Source organism: Carassius gibelio, chromosome B11 (assembly GCF_023724105.1).
Source record: "Carassius gibelio isolate Cgi1373 ecotype wild population from Czech Republic chromosome B11, carGib1.2-hapl.c, whole genome shotgun sequence".
Lineage (NCBI taxonomy): Eukaryota > Metazoa > Chordata > Actinopteri > Cypriniformes > Cyprinidae > Carassius > Carassius gibelio.
Genome location: NC_068406.1, coordinates 21,966,775 through 21,984,537, shown reverse-complemented (window position 1 = coordinate 21,984,537; position 17,763 = coordinate 21,966,775). Strand labels below are relative to the sequence as shown.

Sequence of the window (17,763 nt, the reverse complement as noted above, 5' to 3'; positions counted from 1 at the left end):
TCGCTCGTCCATATGGCTTTTTTAATTTTAACATTCAGTTACTAAATCATCTCACATTTATTAATCCCATTTTTAAAAATTTCAAACAGTCATTCTTCCTGTTATGAATAGCCCCTGCAAATTAATTTAGTTAATAATTTTGCAACATTTGACATACTCATTTTTTTTTTAAAGTATTTGTTAAAAGCTGTTACGGAAATGTCTGACAACCCTGTTGGGAAAAAACAGCATAAGCTGGTTAAGTACATTTTAAAACATGGCAGCTGGTATAAGCTGGTTTGCACAGGACCAGCTCAAACCAGCTGCTATGCTTCAAAACATACCTAACCAGGATATGCTGGGTTTTTTTTTTAAATTTTTTTTTTTAATCATGTTAATTTCATACTTTAAGTAAATATAAAAAGAAGATCAGTTCACATGCCGTTTGAACTGAGGCGCTACAACGATCTGTCAGGAAAGTATGGAAAGCATCGTCAGAATAGTCCATCTGCTATCAGTGATTCAACCGTAATGTTATGAAGCGACGAGAATACTTTTTGTACACGAAGAAAACAAAAATAACGACTTCATTAAACAATTCCTCTCCTCTGTGTCTCTCCAAATCAGTGTAGCACTATTTTGGCAAATCTGAGCTGTATGCCTTTACCTGCTCTGTCTTGTCTGTCGTCACATTGTCAGTGTCCTATTTGCTCCACAATGTATTTTTCACTAAAAATTTCACATGATTTTGTTATGAGAAAGTTTCAGCTTTAAAATTTCTTCATTTTTAAAAATAGAAATACAAAGAAAAAGTACAGTTTTGTGGCTTTCTCATGTGTTGTGACCGATCGCTCCGCATGAACTGTTCATCTATTTTTATTAACTGCACGGCATAAACTTGAATACATATTAGATGTTTCAACCACAGAGAGTCTTCAATACACATTTCACGTTCTATGATTGGTCAGATCGCATGTCAATCAAACTCTCAACGAAGGGTGAATTCTCAGAATAGGTGAAAATATTGATGTAAATACTTTACATCTGTTCTCTTGTAAACTATTCAAGTAGATGTATTCTTTGTTTATGTCTGTGTTTTAGATATGTATATAGTGACAGATTGAATCAACTCACCCAGTTTTCTTTAAAGGAAGGTTCCAGGTTAAATAGGGCAGGTTACTGCACACAGACTGATGACCTCAGAAAACTCGGAATATAAAAAATGATGACATGATGACACAAAGTCATAGTTCACTCAAAAATGATTAATGATGAAGAAAATAGTATGAAAGTCAATGGGGACCAACTGTTTGGTTACCCACATTCTTCAAATATCTTTTGTGTTCAGCAGAAGAAAGACACACATACAGGTTTGGAATAAGGTGAGTAAATTAAGACAGAAATGGTGAACTGTTAAATCTCGCTTCATTGTATTTGTATGGAAGAGAGAAATTCCACTGGATACAGAAAATCATTGATTTTGAAAGAGTAAATGGTCACATCAGTTTCATTTTATTTTATGTAATTTTTCATGAACTTGCATTTAACCCAAAACAGTCCTTAAAGTGCACAGAATCCCACTACTATCTCCCTGTCACACTGAGAAGCAATGACATTAAACATCACTTAATTTCCATGACAGCAGACGTTTAATGAGGTCACTGAAGTCAAGTGTGATTGACAAGGCCATTCCCCGCCTACACAGATCCAATCGGTGAACGTGATTTCACCAAGCACAACATGTTCCTTGAACAACATTCCAATCAACCAATCAGAATCATGGGGCGCGTTTTGAAGACATGTCATTTTTAGGCTTACATTCAGGGTTTGATGCTTGTACACCCTTGTTATTCACCTTTCATTTCTCTCTGATTTTAGGAATACATTGTGGTTAGGGTTAGGTTTAGGGGTAGGGATTGGGTTAGGTCTATATTTTTGGTCAGTAATATGGATCCTGGAACATGTCTTCCTTTGCAAAATCACGACGACCGAGCAAAGAGTCAAGAGACTCCACACGAGGATCTAGATCATTCCAGCCAGCCACGGTGGGAGGAAAAGTCCGACGGTTCCCAGAATGCACACCAGCACAAACATCCAGAGGAATATTCTATCAATCACCATGGCAACGTATTTCCAATCTTCCCTCACCTGGTGGGAAAAAGGAGATTCATTCATTTCAGATATCATGAAATATTTTCCACTCATGCCTTTCCCTCTCAGAATTGAATTTTTTTTTTTTTTTTTTTTTTGGATGACTACTTTCCTGTGAGACCACAGTGTTTTCTGTTTTTTTTTTTTGTATTGTAGCAAGAACAGTGATAAAAAAATAATACTAGTATCAAAGGCCAGTTCAAAGTGCCTCAGAAGAATCTCTTGCTAAAGAGGAATCTAATGTTTCAAGGTGTTTATTGTAAGTTTTTCGATCCTGGATATTCTTTGTTACATTCTTTTTACCTTTAAAGTTCTTTTGTGTTTGTGTTTACTCTTATCTTTATTGCATTTTTTTCCCAGGATTACTAAAAAACAAATGTATTTCTTACCCTCATGTCATTCCAAACACATATGAGTTTAAACAAGAATGTAATCATACAGCGAAGCTTCCCGCACCGTTTTACATCGGGTCGGGATGGTGTTCATATATAACACATCATTTTTTCCATTAATTTTCTATTTTCCATCAAATTAATGCATTAAATCCACTGCCCTAATGTGAGCATTTTTCAAAACATCTCTTTTTGTGTTCCCCCAAAGAAAGGAAGTGACACAGGTTTGGAATAACACGTCAGTGATAAAATAATTGTCATTTGTCCTGAAGGTGAACCACTTTTTAAATAAGTAATACTTACTGAAAAGTCTGAATCCTCTGCTCTCAGATGGTCAGCAATGTACTGAACTCCTTCCAAGGCTTTTATCAAGGACTGCGACAGATCAGTAGTGCTGTCTTTATTAGAGCTGAAGATCTGGGCGCTGGGCAAGTTATGTGTAGTACACCTCCCGACTTCCTCCTGATCAAGCTTCTGCAGACTCGTCCTCTCAGATGTGAGACAGTGTTGACAGCTCTCTGCTCCCAGAACTCTCTCTTTGGCTTCGATGCAGATGCCCTCGGCACTCCGGCCTTGGATATCACCTTCTGTAAACTTGGCTCGTTCCTGCGGGACGGTGTCTAGCAGAGTACCAAGGATAGTACCTGGAAATGAAGTTGTGCTTGAAGCAAAAATGCTGTTTGTGAATGCACACGTATAACCGAGGGCCAGCGTTTGAGATGTTTGCAACGTTTCCTCTTGCAGGATGGAATACTGGCTGCTGGGAGAACTGCAGAAAAACATGGGTTTGGGGGAAGAGTCCTGCTGAATTTGATCCAACTTGGCAACCGAGGTCACGTCCGAATGAGGGAGCGGACTTTGCGGAGAAATATCCAGAATGTTGTTCCGCAGGAACATGGAGTGTGACGCCATTGGCTTGTGCATCATCTCAATCAGTTTCCCGCAGTTCCTCTTACCCGAGGCAGGCGGACGTTTCATGAACAGGTAACGGGGCACCAGGTGTAGAAAGAGCTGGCGGACCCAGTGGGGCATGCTGTGCGTGCGGGATGAACGGTGGTGGACGTTGAGCACAAACACTGTGATGATGATGGAGAGAGTGACGAAGATCATGGTGAAGAGGAGGTACTCGCCAATGAGCGGGATGACTAGCGAGGTCGAGGGAATAATTTCGGTGATAAGCAGGAGGAAAACAGTCAGAGAGAGGAGGACAGAGATGCACAGCGTGATTTTCTCCGCACACTCTGAGGGAAGGTAGAAGACCAGCACGGTCAGGCAGGATATAAGCAGGCAGGGGATGATTAGATTGATGGTGTAGAACAGGGGCAGACGTCTGATGATGAAGGAGTAGGTGATATCTGGGTAGATTTCCGTACAGCACTCATACTTCTTGATGTTGTAAGTGCCGACGGCGTTTACTATGACCCACTCCCCGCTTTCCCAGTAGTCCATCTGGTCTACGTCACTGGCCATGCTGACCAGGTCAATCTTTGCCCGATCGTACGTCCAAGAGCCGAATTTCATCTTGCAGTTTTGCTGGTCGAAGGGAAAGAAGGTGACATCGATGCTGCAGGAGCTTTTATAAATGGCAGGAGGTTTCCACTTGATCCTGCCGTTGTAAAACACCTGGGCTTTAGTCAAGTGAGTCACCGCAAAGTCTCCATCCGCACTGCAGATTAAACACAAAACTGTCAGACAGAACCAGCAATGAAATATCGTTCAAACAATGTGAAAGACCGCTTTAGTGGTGTCAGAGTAAATCACAGTGAGCCAAACCGTCATTAAAGCTGTGACGTCTTTGACAATTGCTTAACCATTCAACTTTCAAAACTTTCTTCTTAATAAAGCAAATATATTTTATATTATATTATCACATCATTGGACTGAAACCTTATGACGTCCCTCAGACAGCATATTACGACTAACAAAAAAGCATGATATTTTTTTCCTCCCACTTTGTCACACTTGTGATGTTCCTGGTCAAAAATGACTTGGCCTACAAAATTTTCAAATATAATATTGAATTCAATCTTCAATCAATACAATTTTCACATGACTGTACTGTACGTCAATGAAACTAACTGTAACTTTGTTGAAGTGCGTCAGATGTTTGTTGATTCTGTAGAAGAACCGATTCAAAGTCATTTGTTGGAACCGGACAGCGTGAATGACAGGCTTGTTTTCTTGTCATTATTATCTATTATTATTATCATTTTTGCAAACTCCAATGAATCAAACAGACGTGGAACAATATCAGGGCCCATTAAACAGTGAAAGAATTTTTCATTTTGTGATCATAACAGAATTAGATGCTGAAAGTCATAATTCTGATAGTTTTATGAAGTCAGTGTGACATCAAGGGAAAAAAAAAATCCTTACATTACCTTATGCTAATTTTGTAGATTTGACAAATAATGTTAAAGGCTACATTTCTAAAACAGGCAACCAATTATAAAGCATTTCTGATCAGTAATTGTAATGTATGAGATGGCTTTCACTAAGTGCAAAACCAACACACCATGCACCTTTATAAGTAGGGCTACTCTGTCTATAATTTTATTCACTTCAACCTGGTATCTTATAAGGGCAGCACAGATCAAAACTCACAGCCTAATTCCCATGTCATCTAGTTATCACTACATGAACAGAAGACAGAATTAAGATTAAATGGGGATTAAAGAGTACAAATTTTATGCACCCGTTTCCTCTGTAAGAAGCACATCACCCTGAGGAAAAGAGTTAACTAACAGGTACCCAAAGAATAGCGTGAACACCTTACAAGGCTGGAACTGCATGAGGATAACAGTGTTTGAGGATGTCCATTTTTAAGAAATGGATTTGGCTGAATTCCGGATTGTTAAAAGCTTCACGCACTTGTTATAGAGCACGATATCTGGTCTCCAGATGATCTCGGAGGGGATCCTGATGGAGGTGACATTCTCATACTCCTCTGGGTTCCAGTGCAGCTTGTAATCGCTCCACTCCTGCAGGGAAACGTGTGCTCATCACTGCTCACAACCAGCAGGTATGACAGGGATGGAGAGTGAAGCAACAAGAGCCCAGATCCAATTACAAATCTCATTAATGCCCAATTCTTTTTTGATGAAAACCTACCTGTTTCACCCAGACGTTTGTGGTCATCATCTGATTCTTCTCATCCTGGTTTATTATGAAACAAAATAGGACATCCATGCATAAGTGAGTAATGAGACAGGTGGGTAACTCTACAGTTTTTTAGGATGTTGCTGTGCTGGAGTGCATCTGAGACTCACCACATCGATGAGCTGAGCAATGGACAGGCCAAAGTGGACCAGAACCACTTCTGAGATGTTTGCCACTGGACGAGAGAGCTTGTTGTAGTTTCTAAACAAAGACCGGATAAGTCTTTCTTCCGCAAGGGCATGAGCTGGAGTGCTGGAAAACACTGGTGAGAGGATAAAATACATAAACTAGTTTCCACAGTGCTGGTTAAATCTGCCTTAAATTATGAAAATAGGATAAAAGCTGTTTCCATTTGTAACATGCAGAACTTGCTGTTTATTGTTATTTCAAATAATAGTTATACTATTATAGTTATAATAATTATATTATTATTAAGAATTATGTTATTATAAATATAGAACTATTATTATAGTATATCATAAAGGGAATAAGCTAAAAGAGAGAGTGATAGTGTCTGCACATTATATATATATATATATATATATATATAGTATTATAAGTATTATTTTTATAGTTACTTTTTTTTTTTTTTTTTTGGCAAAACAGCCCCAGAGCTGCTCTCACCCCCTCATTCACACTGCATCAATACATAAATAGGAAAGCTGTGTATTGTGTAACTGCAGCGAGTTACTTTTAAAGTTAAGCTGAAGGTCAGACTTTACCATATGCCTGCTGCAGACAGACAGAAAGAAGAAAGAAGACACTCCTCGCTGCTCTCATCTTGTCCACCGGATGTCAGATGATAACCCTCTCTGCAAGAATTTCGTCACCGGAACGCAAAACTATTTCCAGTTGGGCTAATATAAGTCAAAATCACATAAAAAACATCCCTGAAAAGCCCCGTAGACCATCTATCCTTAAACTGAAAAAAGACCCCCAAAAGTTAAAGTTGAAAACAGCCACAAAAAGTCATTCAGTGTCCAAACCTCTTGTAAAAGTGAGGGGTTCCTCAGAATGCATCTCTAGCTGTCATTAGACTCTATTCCCTCCCACTTCCTCTCCTACCATCTCTCCCTCTCTCTCTCTCTCTCTCTCTCTCTCTCTCTCTGTGTTTGTTTTGCTGTTTCACTCTCAGTATCTCTACTCCCCGGCCCCTGCACTTTCCAATCTCTGCTTATTACGATGAGTAGATGTTATGTGCCGGAGGCTGCGCTTTATACCTGAGAATGTGTCACACAGAGAGAGAGAGAGAGAGAGAGAGGGCAGGAAGATATTGATTAGGGACAAAATCCTTAAAATGATGTGGCTAAATGCATTATTTTAATGTCTTTATTACATGAGCTAGTTACATTTTTCTATTATTATTATTTTTTTTTTATGTTAGGATTTAAAGAAATTTAAGATAGCAAAAATCCAGTATCAAAAGAGCAAGCAGGTGTGTGGGTGAGAGTGAGAGAGGATGAAAAGTCAAAGGAAAGGAGACGTAAACCGACTGAAATATGTGATCTAGCGGTGCAGATATGCATTGGCAGCCAAACTCAGGATGCTTTCTGCCTATTAATTACAAGAAGAGACGCTCAGCGTTTGTCCCTGATAAGATGAACCTGAATTGTTACACTGTGTGCTTAACATTTTAATATATATATATATATATATATATATATATATATATATATATATATATATATATATATATATATATATATATATATAAAATTATCAAATTTTTTTGATAAATTAGCCCTTTAAGAAAACCATAATGCATGTCTTATAAAGAACTAACCACCAAAAGTTGCTGTCAGGTGTAGATTAACATTTTAAAAGAGAGTAAATAGAATATTTATCCATGCTGTTTCCAATACAGCACACACCTGCAATCCACCAAGAAACTGATTAACCATCTGTCTGGAGAGGCAATAAATCAGCCATGGATGACCTGCAATTTCCCTGTGAGTAATACAGATATGAACTGAACATGCAGGGAAAGCTTGCAACACATTTTCACCATACATAAAACACCCTGGAGTTGTGAAACGAAATGTTTTCCCCTCACAGTTGACGAATGATCCCTTTACCTAATAGCAAGACCATATAACCTACAGTATCTGTTTACCTACAAACACTAATTGTTGGACGCAAACCAGCTGCTAAGAGCTTTTTTTCTGATTGAGAACGCATCGCAGTTAGCAACATTCAGAATTTGTTTCATCAGATGCTATTTTCAAATGCCCATGGAGAAGGTGTCCATCCACGCCATTGAATTTAACCTTGAATCACAATATCCAAGACTTTCATTAAAGTGCTGAGAGAAAAGACCTGACTGAGACATCCTTTTCTCTCTCTCTCTCTCTCTCTCTCTCTCTCTCTCTCTCTCTCTCTCGTTCACACACACACACGCTTAAACTCAGACATTTAGGATCAATATCATCCACAACCTGAATGCTTATCTAATGTAACCGCTTGTAATATCATGTCAGCTTTTATCAATAGGCATATATGGATTGCATAAGAACCAGGAACCAGGATTGCATAAGAGAGAGCAATTCAGTGGTGCTTTAATAGACAGAAATATGAGTTTTATATACAGAATTGTATCATATAAAGCTAAATTTATGTCAAAGCAAGCATACAGCAACACTCATAAAACAAGTGGAGTCCCTGAATGTCATGTTCACCTTGAATTTACTGAGCTACAACTAATACAACTAATAACTAATAACTAATCAATACGGTAGCAGATCTATTATCCAGTCACAACACCTGTCCACATGTAAGCCTTCCGTAACCCATCACAGTTATTTCTGGAATCATAATTACATAGGCCCACAAGCAGCACATCTGAGCCCATGTATGACCTCTGACCTCAGCAGCGCTCCATACTCTCTGACTGTATGCATGAACATGTGGGTCAGTGAGTAAAGACTTGTATTGTTAGAAATAATCCCTATTTTGAATAAATGGTGTTCTTTTTATTCATCAAAAAATCATACAAATATCGCAGTTTCCAAAAGATATTACACAGTCTCAATACTGATAATAAATCAGCATAATAGAATGATTTCTGAAGAATCATATGACAATGAAGCATGGAGTAATGGCTGATGAAAATTGCTGATGGCTGATAAAATAGCGCAGTGTCACAGAAAAACAATTATATTTGAAAGTATATTCAAATAGGAAACCCGTATTTGGAATATTTCACAATTTTAAAGTTTTTTTCTGTATTTTGATCAAATAAATACAGCCTTGATGAGCATAAAAGACTATTAAAAAATATAAAACATATACTGATCCCAAACTTTTGAATGGCAGTGTATATGCAAACTCAAAACCATGTGGTCCAATCAACATGTTAAATTGTGCAAAACAACCACAAAAGAAAACAAAACTGAAATCTATATTAACAAGAGGATCCCTGACTACCTAAAAATTATTAGGTAAAATTATTATAGTATTAGGTAAAAAAAAAAAAACGTTTTCCAGAACTATATGAAATGAATACATTTCTAAGAATTTGGTGTATTTTAAACTAGATTTTACTTTATCTTGGATACTTTTTGTTTGTCATGTGTCACTGGAATATATTCCAACTGTAGTGGTTTAAATGAATAATGCACTCAACTAAGATTTAAAATGCTTTAGTGTGAAAGGCTATCTACTACATAAATCCAATCCTAGTCCAATCTGATTACATGTTAAAATAGTCACTAATTTCTTGCTGAGAAGCAAATTGGTTTTTACGCCTTTGCAACTCCATCTTTCCCCTTTACCCTTCATCTTTTCTTTTGCCTTGTTGGGATTTTTAAGCATGGCTCTCCCTATGGTATAACCTCACACACAAAGACAGTGAAGCAGATATCATTAAATCTATATGATAACGGAGCTGCCAATCAAACGCTGCTACAAGGACTTTTGTTTTAAATAATGCAAGAGCTTCTTTATAGAAATATTCTGCCCTCTGTGATACAATCTGAAACATTCAGTATATTATTGAATAATTGTATTTAGTTGCTTTTCATTCTGTAACGTATTTCATACCATAAATGTGAAGCTTCAGTGAATTTCATTATTCAGGATTTATCTGTTGATTTAATGTTAATTTGTATAACTGCTGGGTCTTTTAGGTTCATTAGATACTCTTGGATTTCATTTACACACCGATAAGTGCATAATGCATTTAAGTCCATTTCAGCAGATTGTATTATATGCATCAGAATCACAAATGCCCTTTCATCTTTCTCCTGCATGTGATGAAAGTATGGCCACCTGCTGCAATACTGATGAGGTTGTTAGTTAAGGTCCAGTTGTATGAAAATACATCCGTGATGATTGCAGGAATACACGATTTAAGACGTTTGGCTCAAATCTTTCAGCTGCAGACCCAGATATCAAATGAGGAGTGTCTTTCTAAAGCTTTAAGCTATGCATTGTGGGCTTTGGATTCTTTCCTGACCTTGACAAACAGCATTAACAGCATGGTCTGTTCTGACCGTGTAGAAAACCAAATTATGGGCTTTAGGATTCTGGTTCAGATGGGCACTTTTGATAAACTGAAATATGTAATTGTTTTGGTTCTCCAGAGAGATTGGACTTTTCATGTTGCTGCTACCAAATTAGATTTGCACAGTGAGTAGGATGATGGTGGACCAAATGAACTGGATCAAACGCTACAGGTGAGAACCAGCAGACATGGACTCAACACTGAAGACATTTAGTCAAACTCCCTGTGTTGCTATCATAAGCTTTCTTTAACGGGGGTCAACTAACGACATTGTTGAGCCACAGTGTTTGAAATGAGTTGAAGAAAACTTCAACTTAAGGGTCACTGAAAAACAAAACTTAAGTATTAATATTATTATAATTGTCACAGTGTTGGTCTGGTTACTGAGCACATTTATAAGTTGCAATTGAAACCCCCCCTAGTAGGACCTCTAGGTTTACATACAGGGAAAAATTATATAATAAACTCATTATAACAGGTAAATACAGGTAAGATAGTAAAAACAACTCCACATCCAGTAATTATCTATTTGGATGTTTAAATATAAATATATCTGTCAGCAAAGTGCCACAAGCGAGCGCCCAGGAGGATGCAACACTTCTTATAGAGTGAGCTTGCAACCTGAGCAAGCAGGGCACACGCTGTGCCTGATAAGTCAGGGTGATGTCATCCACTATCCATTGGGCCATCCTCTGCTTTAGACAGCATTACCCTTCTGCCAGCCTCTGGCCTTTCAAGGCTCGGATGTTATTTAGGATTTAACCCTCTCAACCCCTTAGGAACATGATGACCAGATCATGCTTCCCTTTTTATTTCCCTTCCACAGGGTCGTGGTTAGCAGCAATTGCTGCAAAATAAACTTTAAGGATGGAGGGAGACAGCCATCGCTCCAACCCCTGCTGCAAATTGTGGGCGGACTGAAGAGGAGTCTGAGTGTGCTAACTACGCCTGGCTCCAAGGCGGTGCTTGCCCAGAGGCTACTGCGGATGCAGTCTGGGGACAGATGCAAGGGGCCACCCTCAGCGACGAGCAGGCTGGGGCTCTGCAGAGGGACACAGGGGGCCTTTAGGAACCAAACTTTCTCTGCAAACCTCATGTCGACCAGACACAGCCAGATGTGGCACTCCTGGACCACAAGTGTTTACAAAGCATGACCCAGAGACCGAGAAGTGACCTTCGTCGCATATAACGCAAGGTCAGTCACTGTTTATTTATCTAGCATACATTTTTTTTCTGTTTTCTGAACTGTTTAAGGATGCCATGAATGGGTTCACCACAATTAATTATTTTGTATACATATAATTATTATTCCTGCTTTAAGTATGCTGGAGTGCCAGACAGCAGGGATTTGTCAAACTCAGCTGGTCTCATTAACATCAGCCATGGTCTGCACTCATGAATCCCCGACTGAATATGCCAGCAGGCCTCTAATACATTTCAGCACTACTTGTGAAAACATTTTGAAATAAGAGTGGCCGAAGGCAAGGAAAACGGATCTCCACGGAAGTCCACTAATTATCAATTATATATGATTATTTTAATAAATGATGAATATATTTGCAACCCTGAGGATATCTGTGATGGATGAGCTGCCAGTTGTTTTGCTCTACACTATATGATTATCAATATCCTAACCAGCTTCTCTGTATTTTAGCTCTGTCAAACACAAAAAAGCATTGGGTTTTCCCAATGACCTGTGGCGAATCTGCAGGGTCATTGACTCCAATATCCCGCCAGACGATAGTCAGCAAATATCAAAGCTCTCATGTAACTGATTCCAATAGAGGTGCAATGACCCAGCAAGGACGTTAAGTAACAGAGAGAGAGACAAAGAAGAAGACACAGAGAGAGAGAGTGTAAAATGCAACTCTGAGGAAGGATAGAGTGAAAGATGGCTGATTTGTAGAAGTTTGGTCGGAGAAGAGCATCGGATGAGGAGTGTGTTTTTCACAGATGTACGTTACTGTAATAAAGGCAGGAACTCTGTGTCTTTGCTCTTGTGTTTTGGACAGTGGTGACAGATGTTTCAAAGAGGTGCTTCTTTCCTTGCCCTGATAAGAAACTGTAACGACAGGTAAAAGAGGAGGAAGCAATTGCAGGCAATCAGATGATGTTTATTAGAAAGAGAGTCCAGAATGTTGGCAATGGCAAGGAAGGTCTACGGTGGCGTGAGAAGAGCTGGATGGTGAAGTCGATGGTGCAGGTGAAGGAGGTCAATGGATGAAACCAGGAACAGACCGGAACACTGACACGAGGACGACAACACGAACCCAATCCAGCACACGAACACGGAAGACGGTAATCCAACTAGGACACGGAGACATGAGAGAGGATCTGACAACAGAGAGAGAGCGAGGTGAGTATAAGTAGCTGAGGTGTGATGAAGATCAGCTGGAGCGAGACAATCAACACCCAGGTGATGACAATCAACTAAACGAGCACATGGAGACAACGTAAGTACAAAAACAACCACAAAACATGACACGGAGGAAACACTGGATTTCCTACCGTGACAGTACCCTCTCCCCTAGGACGTCACCTGACGTTCCCAGCCTGCTTTACCTGTAGATTGTAATCATCTATAAGGTGGTGATCCAATATGTCCCGAGCAGGAACCCAGCTTCTCTCCTCCGGACCGTAACCCTCCCAATCCACCAAGTACTGAAAACCGCGTCCCCTCCGTCTAGAGTCCAGAATACGATTAACCGAATAGGTGGTTTCCCCATTAACGAGACGAGGCGGGGGGGGAACCGGGGCAGGCGGATTAAGACGGGAATAAATCACCGATTTAATTTTGGACACATGGAACACGGGATGAATCCTCCTGTACGCCGGAGGAAGGCTAAGACGCACGGTTACCGGATTAATAATCTTGGTAATAGAAAACGGGCCAATAAATTTGGGAGCAAGTTTGTTAGAAACGGAACGCATAGGAATATTCTGGGTAGAAAGCCACACTCTTTGACCGACGACGTAACGGGGAGGCTTCGACCGGTGGCGATCGGCCTTAGCCTTGGTGCGCGACCTAGCCTGGAGCAGAGCTCTGCGAGCTCTGGTCCAGGTGCGGTGACACCTCTGGACTAGTGCGTGTGCGGAGGGGACCGAAACCTCGGATTCCGTACTGACAAAATTAGGTGGTTGGTACCCTAAACTACACTTAAATGGAGACATGCCCGTAGATGACACTGGCAAAGAATTGTGTGCGTACTCCACAACTGAGAGTTGCTGACACCAGGACGAAGGATTATTGGAAGCCAAACATCGCAAAACCCTCTCGACATCCTGATTGGCTCGTTCGGTTTGACCATTGCTCTGGGGATGGAACCCGGAAGAAAGACTAACAGTCGCTCCTAACAATTTACAAAATTCTCGCCAAAATTTGGACACAAATTGGGGACCCCTGTCAGAAACCACGTCTGTCGGAAGGCCATGTATGCGGAAGACGTGGTCAATGACAGCTACCGCTGTTTCCTTGGCTGAAGGTAATTTGGGCAAGGGAATAAAATGAGTCGCCTTCGAGAACCGGTCCACTACGGTTAAAATCACCGTATTGCCTTTAGAGGGCGGGAGGGCGGTGATAAAATCTAGCGAAATGTGGGACCAGGGTCTTGAAGGGACAGACAGCGGTAAGAGTAACCCATCTGGAGGTCGATTGGAAGTCTTACCAATAGCGCAAACTGAACAAGCCAAGACGAAATCGTGGACGTCACGAGCCATACCAGGCCACCAAAATCGTTGCTTGACTAGAAATCTAGTTCTACTAACCCCTGGGTGACAAGCAACACTGGAACAATGACCCCACTGGAGAACGTCTGACCGTAACCCCTCCGGCACAAACAATCGGTTCGGTGGGCAACGAGCCGGGGGCGTTACCCCTTCTAAGGCAGTCAACACCTTCGATTCGACCTCCCATCTGAGCGCGGAGATAATGATGGTCCCCGGTAAAATGGGCTCGGGAGTAGCAGTACGATCGGAACGCTCAAAAAGACGGGATAAAGCATCGGGTTTGATGTTTTTGGAACCCGGCCGGTAAGAAAGTGTAAAATCGAAACGACCGAAAAACAATGCCCACCGAGCCTGCCTGGAGTTAAGTCTTTTGGCGGTTCTAATGTATTCGAGATTCTTATGGTCCGTCCATACAATGAAAGGTACACCCGACCCCTCAAGCCAGTGACGCCATTCTTCCAGTGCAAGTTTGACTGCCAACAACTCTCGATTGCCAATGTCATAATTAACTTCTGCAGGAGATAAACGGTGAGAATAATACGCGCATGGATGCACCTTTCCGTCTGAGGATGCGCGTTGGGATAACACTGCTCCTACCCCCACCTCTGACGCGTCGACCTCCACTATGAATTGACGTGAGCGATCAGGGGTGACGAGAATGGGAGCTGAAAAAAAGCAGCTTTTCAGTTTGGCAAACGCAGCCTCAGCTGCGTTTGACCACCTGAACGTCAAACTAGGGGAGGTCAAGGCGGTCAGAGGAGCGGCTAGTTGGCTGAAATTGCGAATGAAACGCCGGTAAAAATTGGCGAACCCCAGAAATCTCTGCAGGGCCTTGCGAGACTCTGGGGATGGCCAATTTACCACAGCCTTAACCTTCTCAGGATCCATGCGAACACCCTCAGTCGAAATGATGTGTCCTAGAAAAGAAACAGACTGTGCATGAAAAACGCATTTCTCCGCCTTGACAAACAATCCATTCTCTAGCAACCGCAGAAGCACTCGTCGTACGTGTTGCACGTGTTCCTGGAGAGACGAAGAAAAAATCAATATGTCATCCAGGTAAACATATATGAACAGATCGACCATGTCTCGCAACACGTCATTAACGAGTGCTTGAAAGACTGCCGGCGAGTTGGTTAGCCCGAACGGCATCACGCAGTACTCAAAATGGCCTCTAGGGGTGTTAAAGGCAGTCTTCCACTCATCCCCCTCCCTGATGCGGACCAAATGATAAGCATTACGTAAGTCCAATTTAGTGAAAACGGACGCTCCCTGCAACCTCTCAAAAGCTGAAGACATAAGCGGCAAAGGATAGGTATTCTTTACCGTTATGTTGTTCAGCCCTCGGTAGTCAATGCAAGGTCGCAAGGATCCGTCCTTCTTTCCCACAAAAAAGAACCCCGCCCCCGCTGGAGAAGAAGAAGGGCGGATAAACCCCGTTGCTAGAGAACTGGATATATATTTCTCCATGGCCGCCGTCTCTGGAATAGACAAAGAATATAACTTGCCCTTAGGCGGAGAAGTACCTGGCAATAACTCTATCGCACAGTCATAGGGACGATGAGGAGGAAGAGAATCAGCACGAGACTTACTGAACACCTCCTTCAGGTCGTGGTACTCCGCGGGCACGCTAGCCAAATCCACTGCTTCCCCCTGAAACACAGACTCAGAAACATTAACACCAGCAGACAAAAGACAAGACAAATGACATTCTTCGCTCCAGCTAACCACGGATCCAAGGCGCCAATTGATCCTGGGGTTGTGTTTCTGAAGCCAGGTGTGACCGAGAACGATGGGGGATTGAGGTGAGTCCGTGATGTAAAATGAGATCTCCTCAGTATGGTTGCCAGATGTGATGAGAGAAACAGGTAAGGTGGTCTGTGTGATGACTGGTAGTCTGTGTCCGTTGAGAGCAAAGGGTGCAATGGGGTGTTTGAGGGAGGTGAGAGGAATGTTAAGCTTACAAGCGAACTTGAAGTCCATGAAACTACCCTCTGCCCCAGAATCCAACAAAGCGTGATGATCGAGTGCGTGGGTGGACCACCGTAGACTCACCGGAAGGAGTGTCGATGTAGATGAGGTCTTCCTGGCAGAGATCCCACCCGATAGTAGCCTCCGTTTTACTATCGGGCTTGGTCTTTTACCGGACAACGCTGGATGTGATGTTCTTGGCTGCCGCAGTATAAACATAGTCCCAGGGATCTCCGCCTGATCCTCTCCTCCCGGGAGAGCCGAGCTCGCCCCACCTGCATGGGTTCAAGATCTCCCGGTGGGCTGACCGCAACCTCTGAGCGCTGACACTGAGCCTCCGGTCTGTTCGCGAGAACTGCTCTCCCCCTCCGTCTGGCGGCTTGATCGAGTCGGTTGTCAACTCTGATGGTGAGATCAATCAGGCTATTGAGAGAAGTGGGGAGCTCGACGGCGCGGATCTCCTGTTGGATGCGGTCAGCCAACCCATGCAGGAAGTGATCCCACTGCGCCTCTTCGTTCCACTTACACTCCGCCGCCAGGGTGCGGAACTCAATCGAGTAATCGGATACGGACCTGTCCTCTTGACGTAGGTCCGTGAGAAGTCTAGCCGCTTCCCTCCCGGCGACGGAGCGGTCGAAGACCCGTCTCATCTCCTCCGAAAGGGCGTGGAACGAGGCACAGCAGCTGTCTTGATTCTCCCACACCGCCGTCCCCCAGAGGGCAGCCCTTCCCGTCAGTAGTGACAAGACGAATGCCACCTTCATTTCCTCGGTGTAGAACGTGCGGGGCTGCATGGCGAAGTGCAGAGAACAATGAGACAGGAATGATCGACAAAACTCTGGCTCACCCGCATATTTCTCAGGGATGGGGAGGCGTGGTTCGCGCTGGGAAATACCCCCGGAGACGATCGGCGGTGTGGGTGGCGTGGGAGGCGCAGCGGGTGGCTGTTGTTGTTGGTGTTGAGTCTGGAGAGCGAGCTCGGACACCTTCGTCACCATTGCTTGGAAGGCTCGACCCATCTCATCTATCGCCTTGTCTTGGCGATCCATATGACCCACGGCTCTCTGCAGAAATTCCTCCAGATGAGATGGGGAGCGATCGCCTGCTGCTTCCATGATGGTCAGATCCTACTGTAACGACAGGTAAAAGAGGAGGAAGCAATTGCAGGCAATCAGATGATGTTTATTAGAAAGAGAGTCCAGAATGTTGGCAATGGCAAGGAAGGTCTACGGTGGCGTGAGAAGAGCTGGATGGTGAAGTCGATGGTGCAGGTGAAGGAGGTCAATGGATGAAACCAGGAACAGACCGGAACACTGACACGAGGACGACAACACGAACCCAATCCAGCACACGAACACGGAAGACGGTAATCCAACTAGGACACGGAGACATGAGAGAGGATCTGACAACAGAGAGAGAGCGAGGTGAGTATAAGTAGCTGAGGTGTGATGAAGATCAGCTGGAGCGAGACAATCAACACCCAGGTGATGACAATCAACTAAACGAGCACATGGAGACAACGTAAGTACAAAAACAACCACAAAACATGACACGGAGGAAACACTGGATTTCCTACCGTGACAGAAACAGATCAAAAGTATGACATATTTTAAACAAAAGCAATATCAGCTCAAGTACACACATGCACATCCCACACTGATGATGTTTCTGAAAGTTCTTATGGTTTTCCTATAATATGAGTTTCTGCTATCTAATTAAATGACAAAATAGATGGTGTTGTTTGTTTGAGGTGTAAGTTCTCAAACTGATAATAATAAAAGCTCAAGATGTCCTGTGTAAGACCCTTCTCTTTTCCTTTCTGATTGCATTCTGAATTGGAAGCTAGCAGCTGGAATATTAGGCTACTACTGACAATTGGTGGAT

The 17,763-nt window shown here is 42.4% G+C and overlaps 1 protein-coding gene across 1 annotated transcript; it reads right to left on the bottom strand.

Annotated features, from left to right (window-relative positions):
- Positions 1-1,480: 1,480 nt before the first annotated feature.
- Positions 1,481-6,712, bottom strand: LOC127968396 (neuronal acetylcholine receptor subunit alpha-2). Its single transcript, XM_052569589.1, has 6 exons — positions 6,404-6,712; positions 5,792-5,943; positions 5,634-5,678; positions 5,394-5,503; positions 2,826-4,188; positions 1,481-2,127 (listed from the first exon to the last, which is right to left on the bottom strand). The coding sequence occupies exons 1-6, from the start codon at positions 6,459-6,461 to the stop codon at positions 2,002-2,004; spliced, it is 1,854 nt and encodes a 617-aa protein (XP_052425549.1). The 5' UTR covers positions 6,462-6,712; the 3' UTR covers positions 1,481-2,001.
- Positions 6,713-17,763: the final 11,051 nt, after the last annotated feature.

Excerpts from the sequence above, each read along its gene's own strand:
- LOC127968396 (XM_052569589.1), bottom strand. The coding sequence starts at position 6,461 with ATGAGAGCAGCGAGGAGTGTCTTCTTTCTTCTTTCTGTCTGTCTGCAG. Across the intron at positions 5,504-5,633 it reads CAAACGTCTGGGTGAAACAG|GAGTGGAGCGATTACAAGCT; the intron begins GTAGGTTTTCAT and ends GTTTCCCTGCAG. Across the intron at positions 2,128-2,825 it reads CAGAGGATTCAGACTTTTCA|GTGAGGGAAGATTGGAAATA; the intron begins GTAAGTATTACT and ends TTTTCCCACCAG.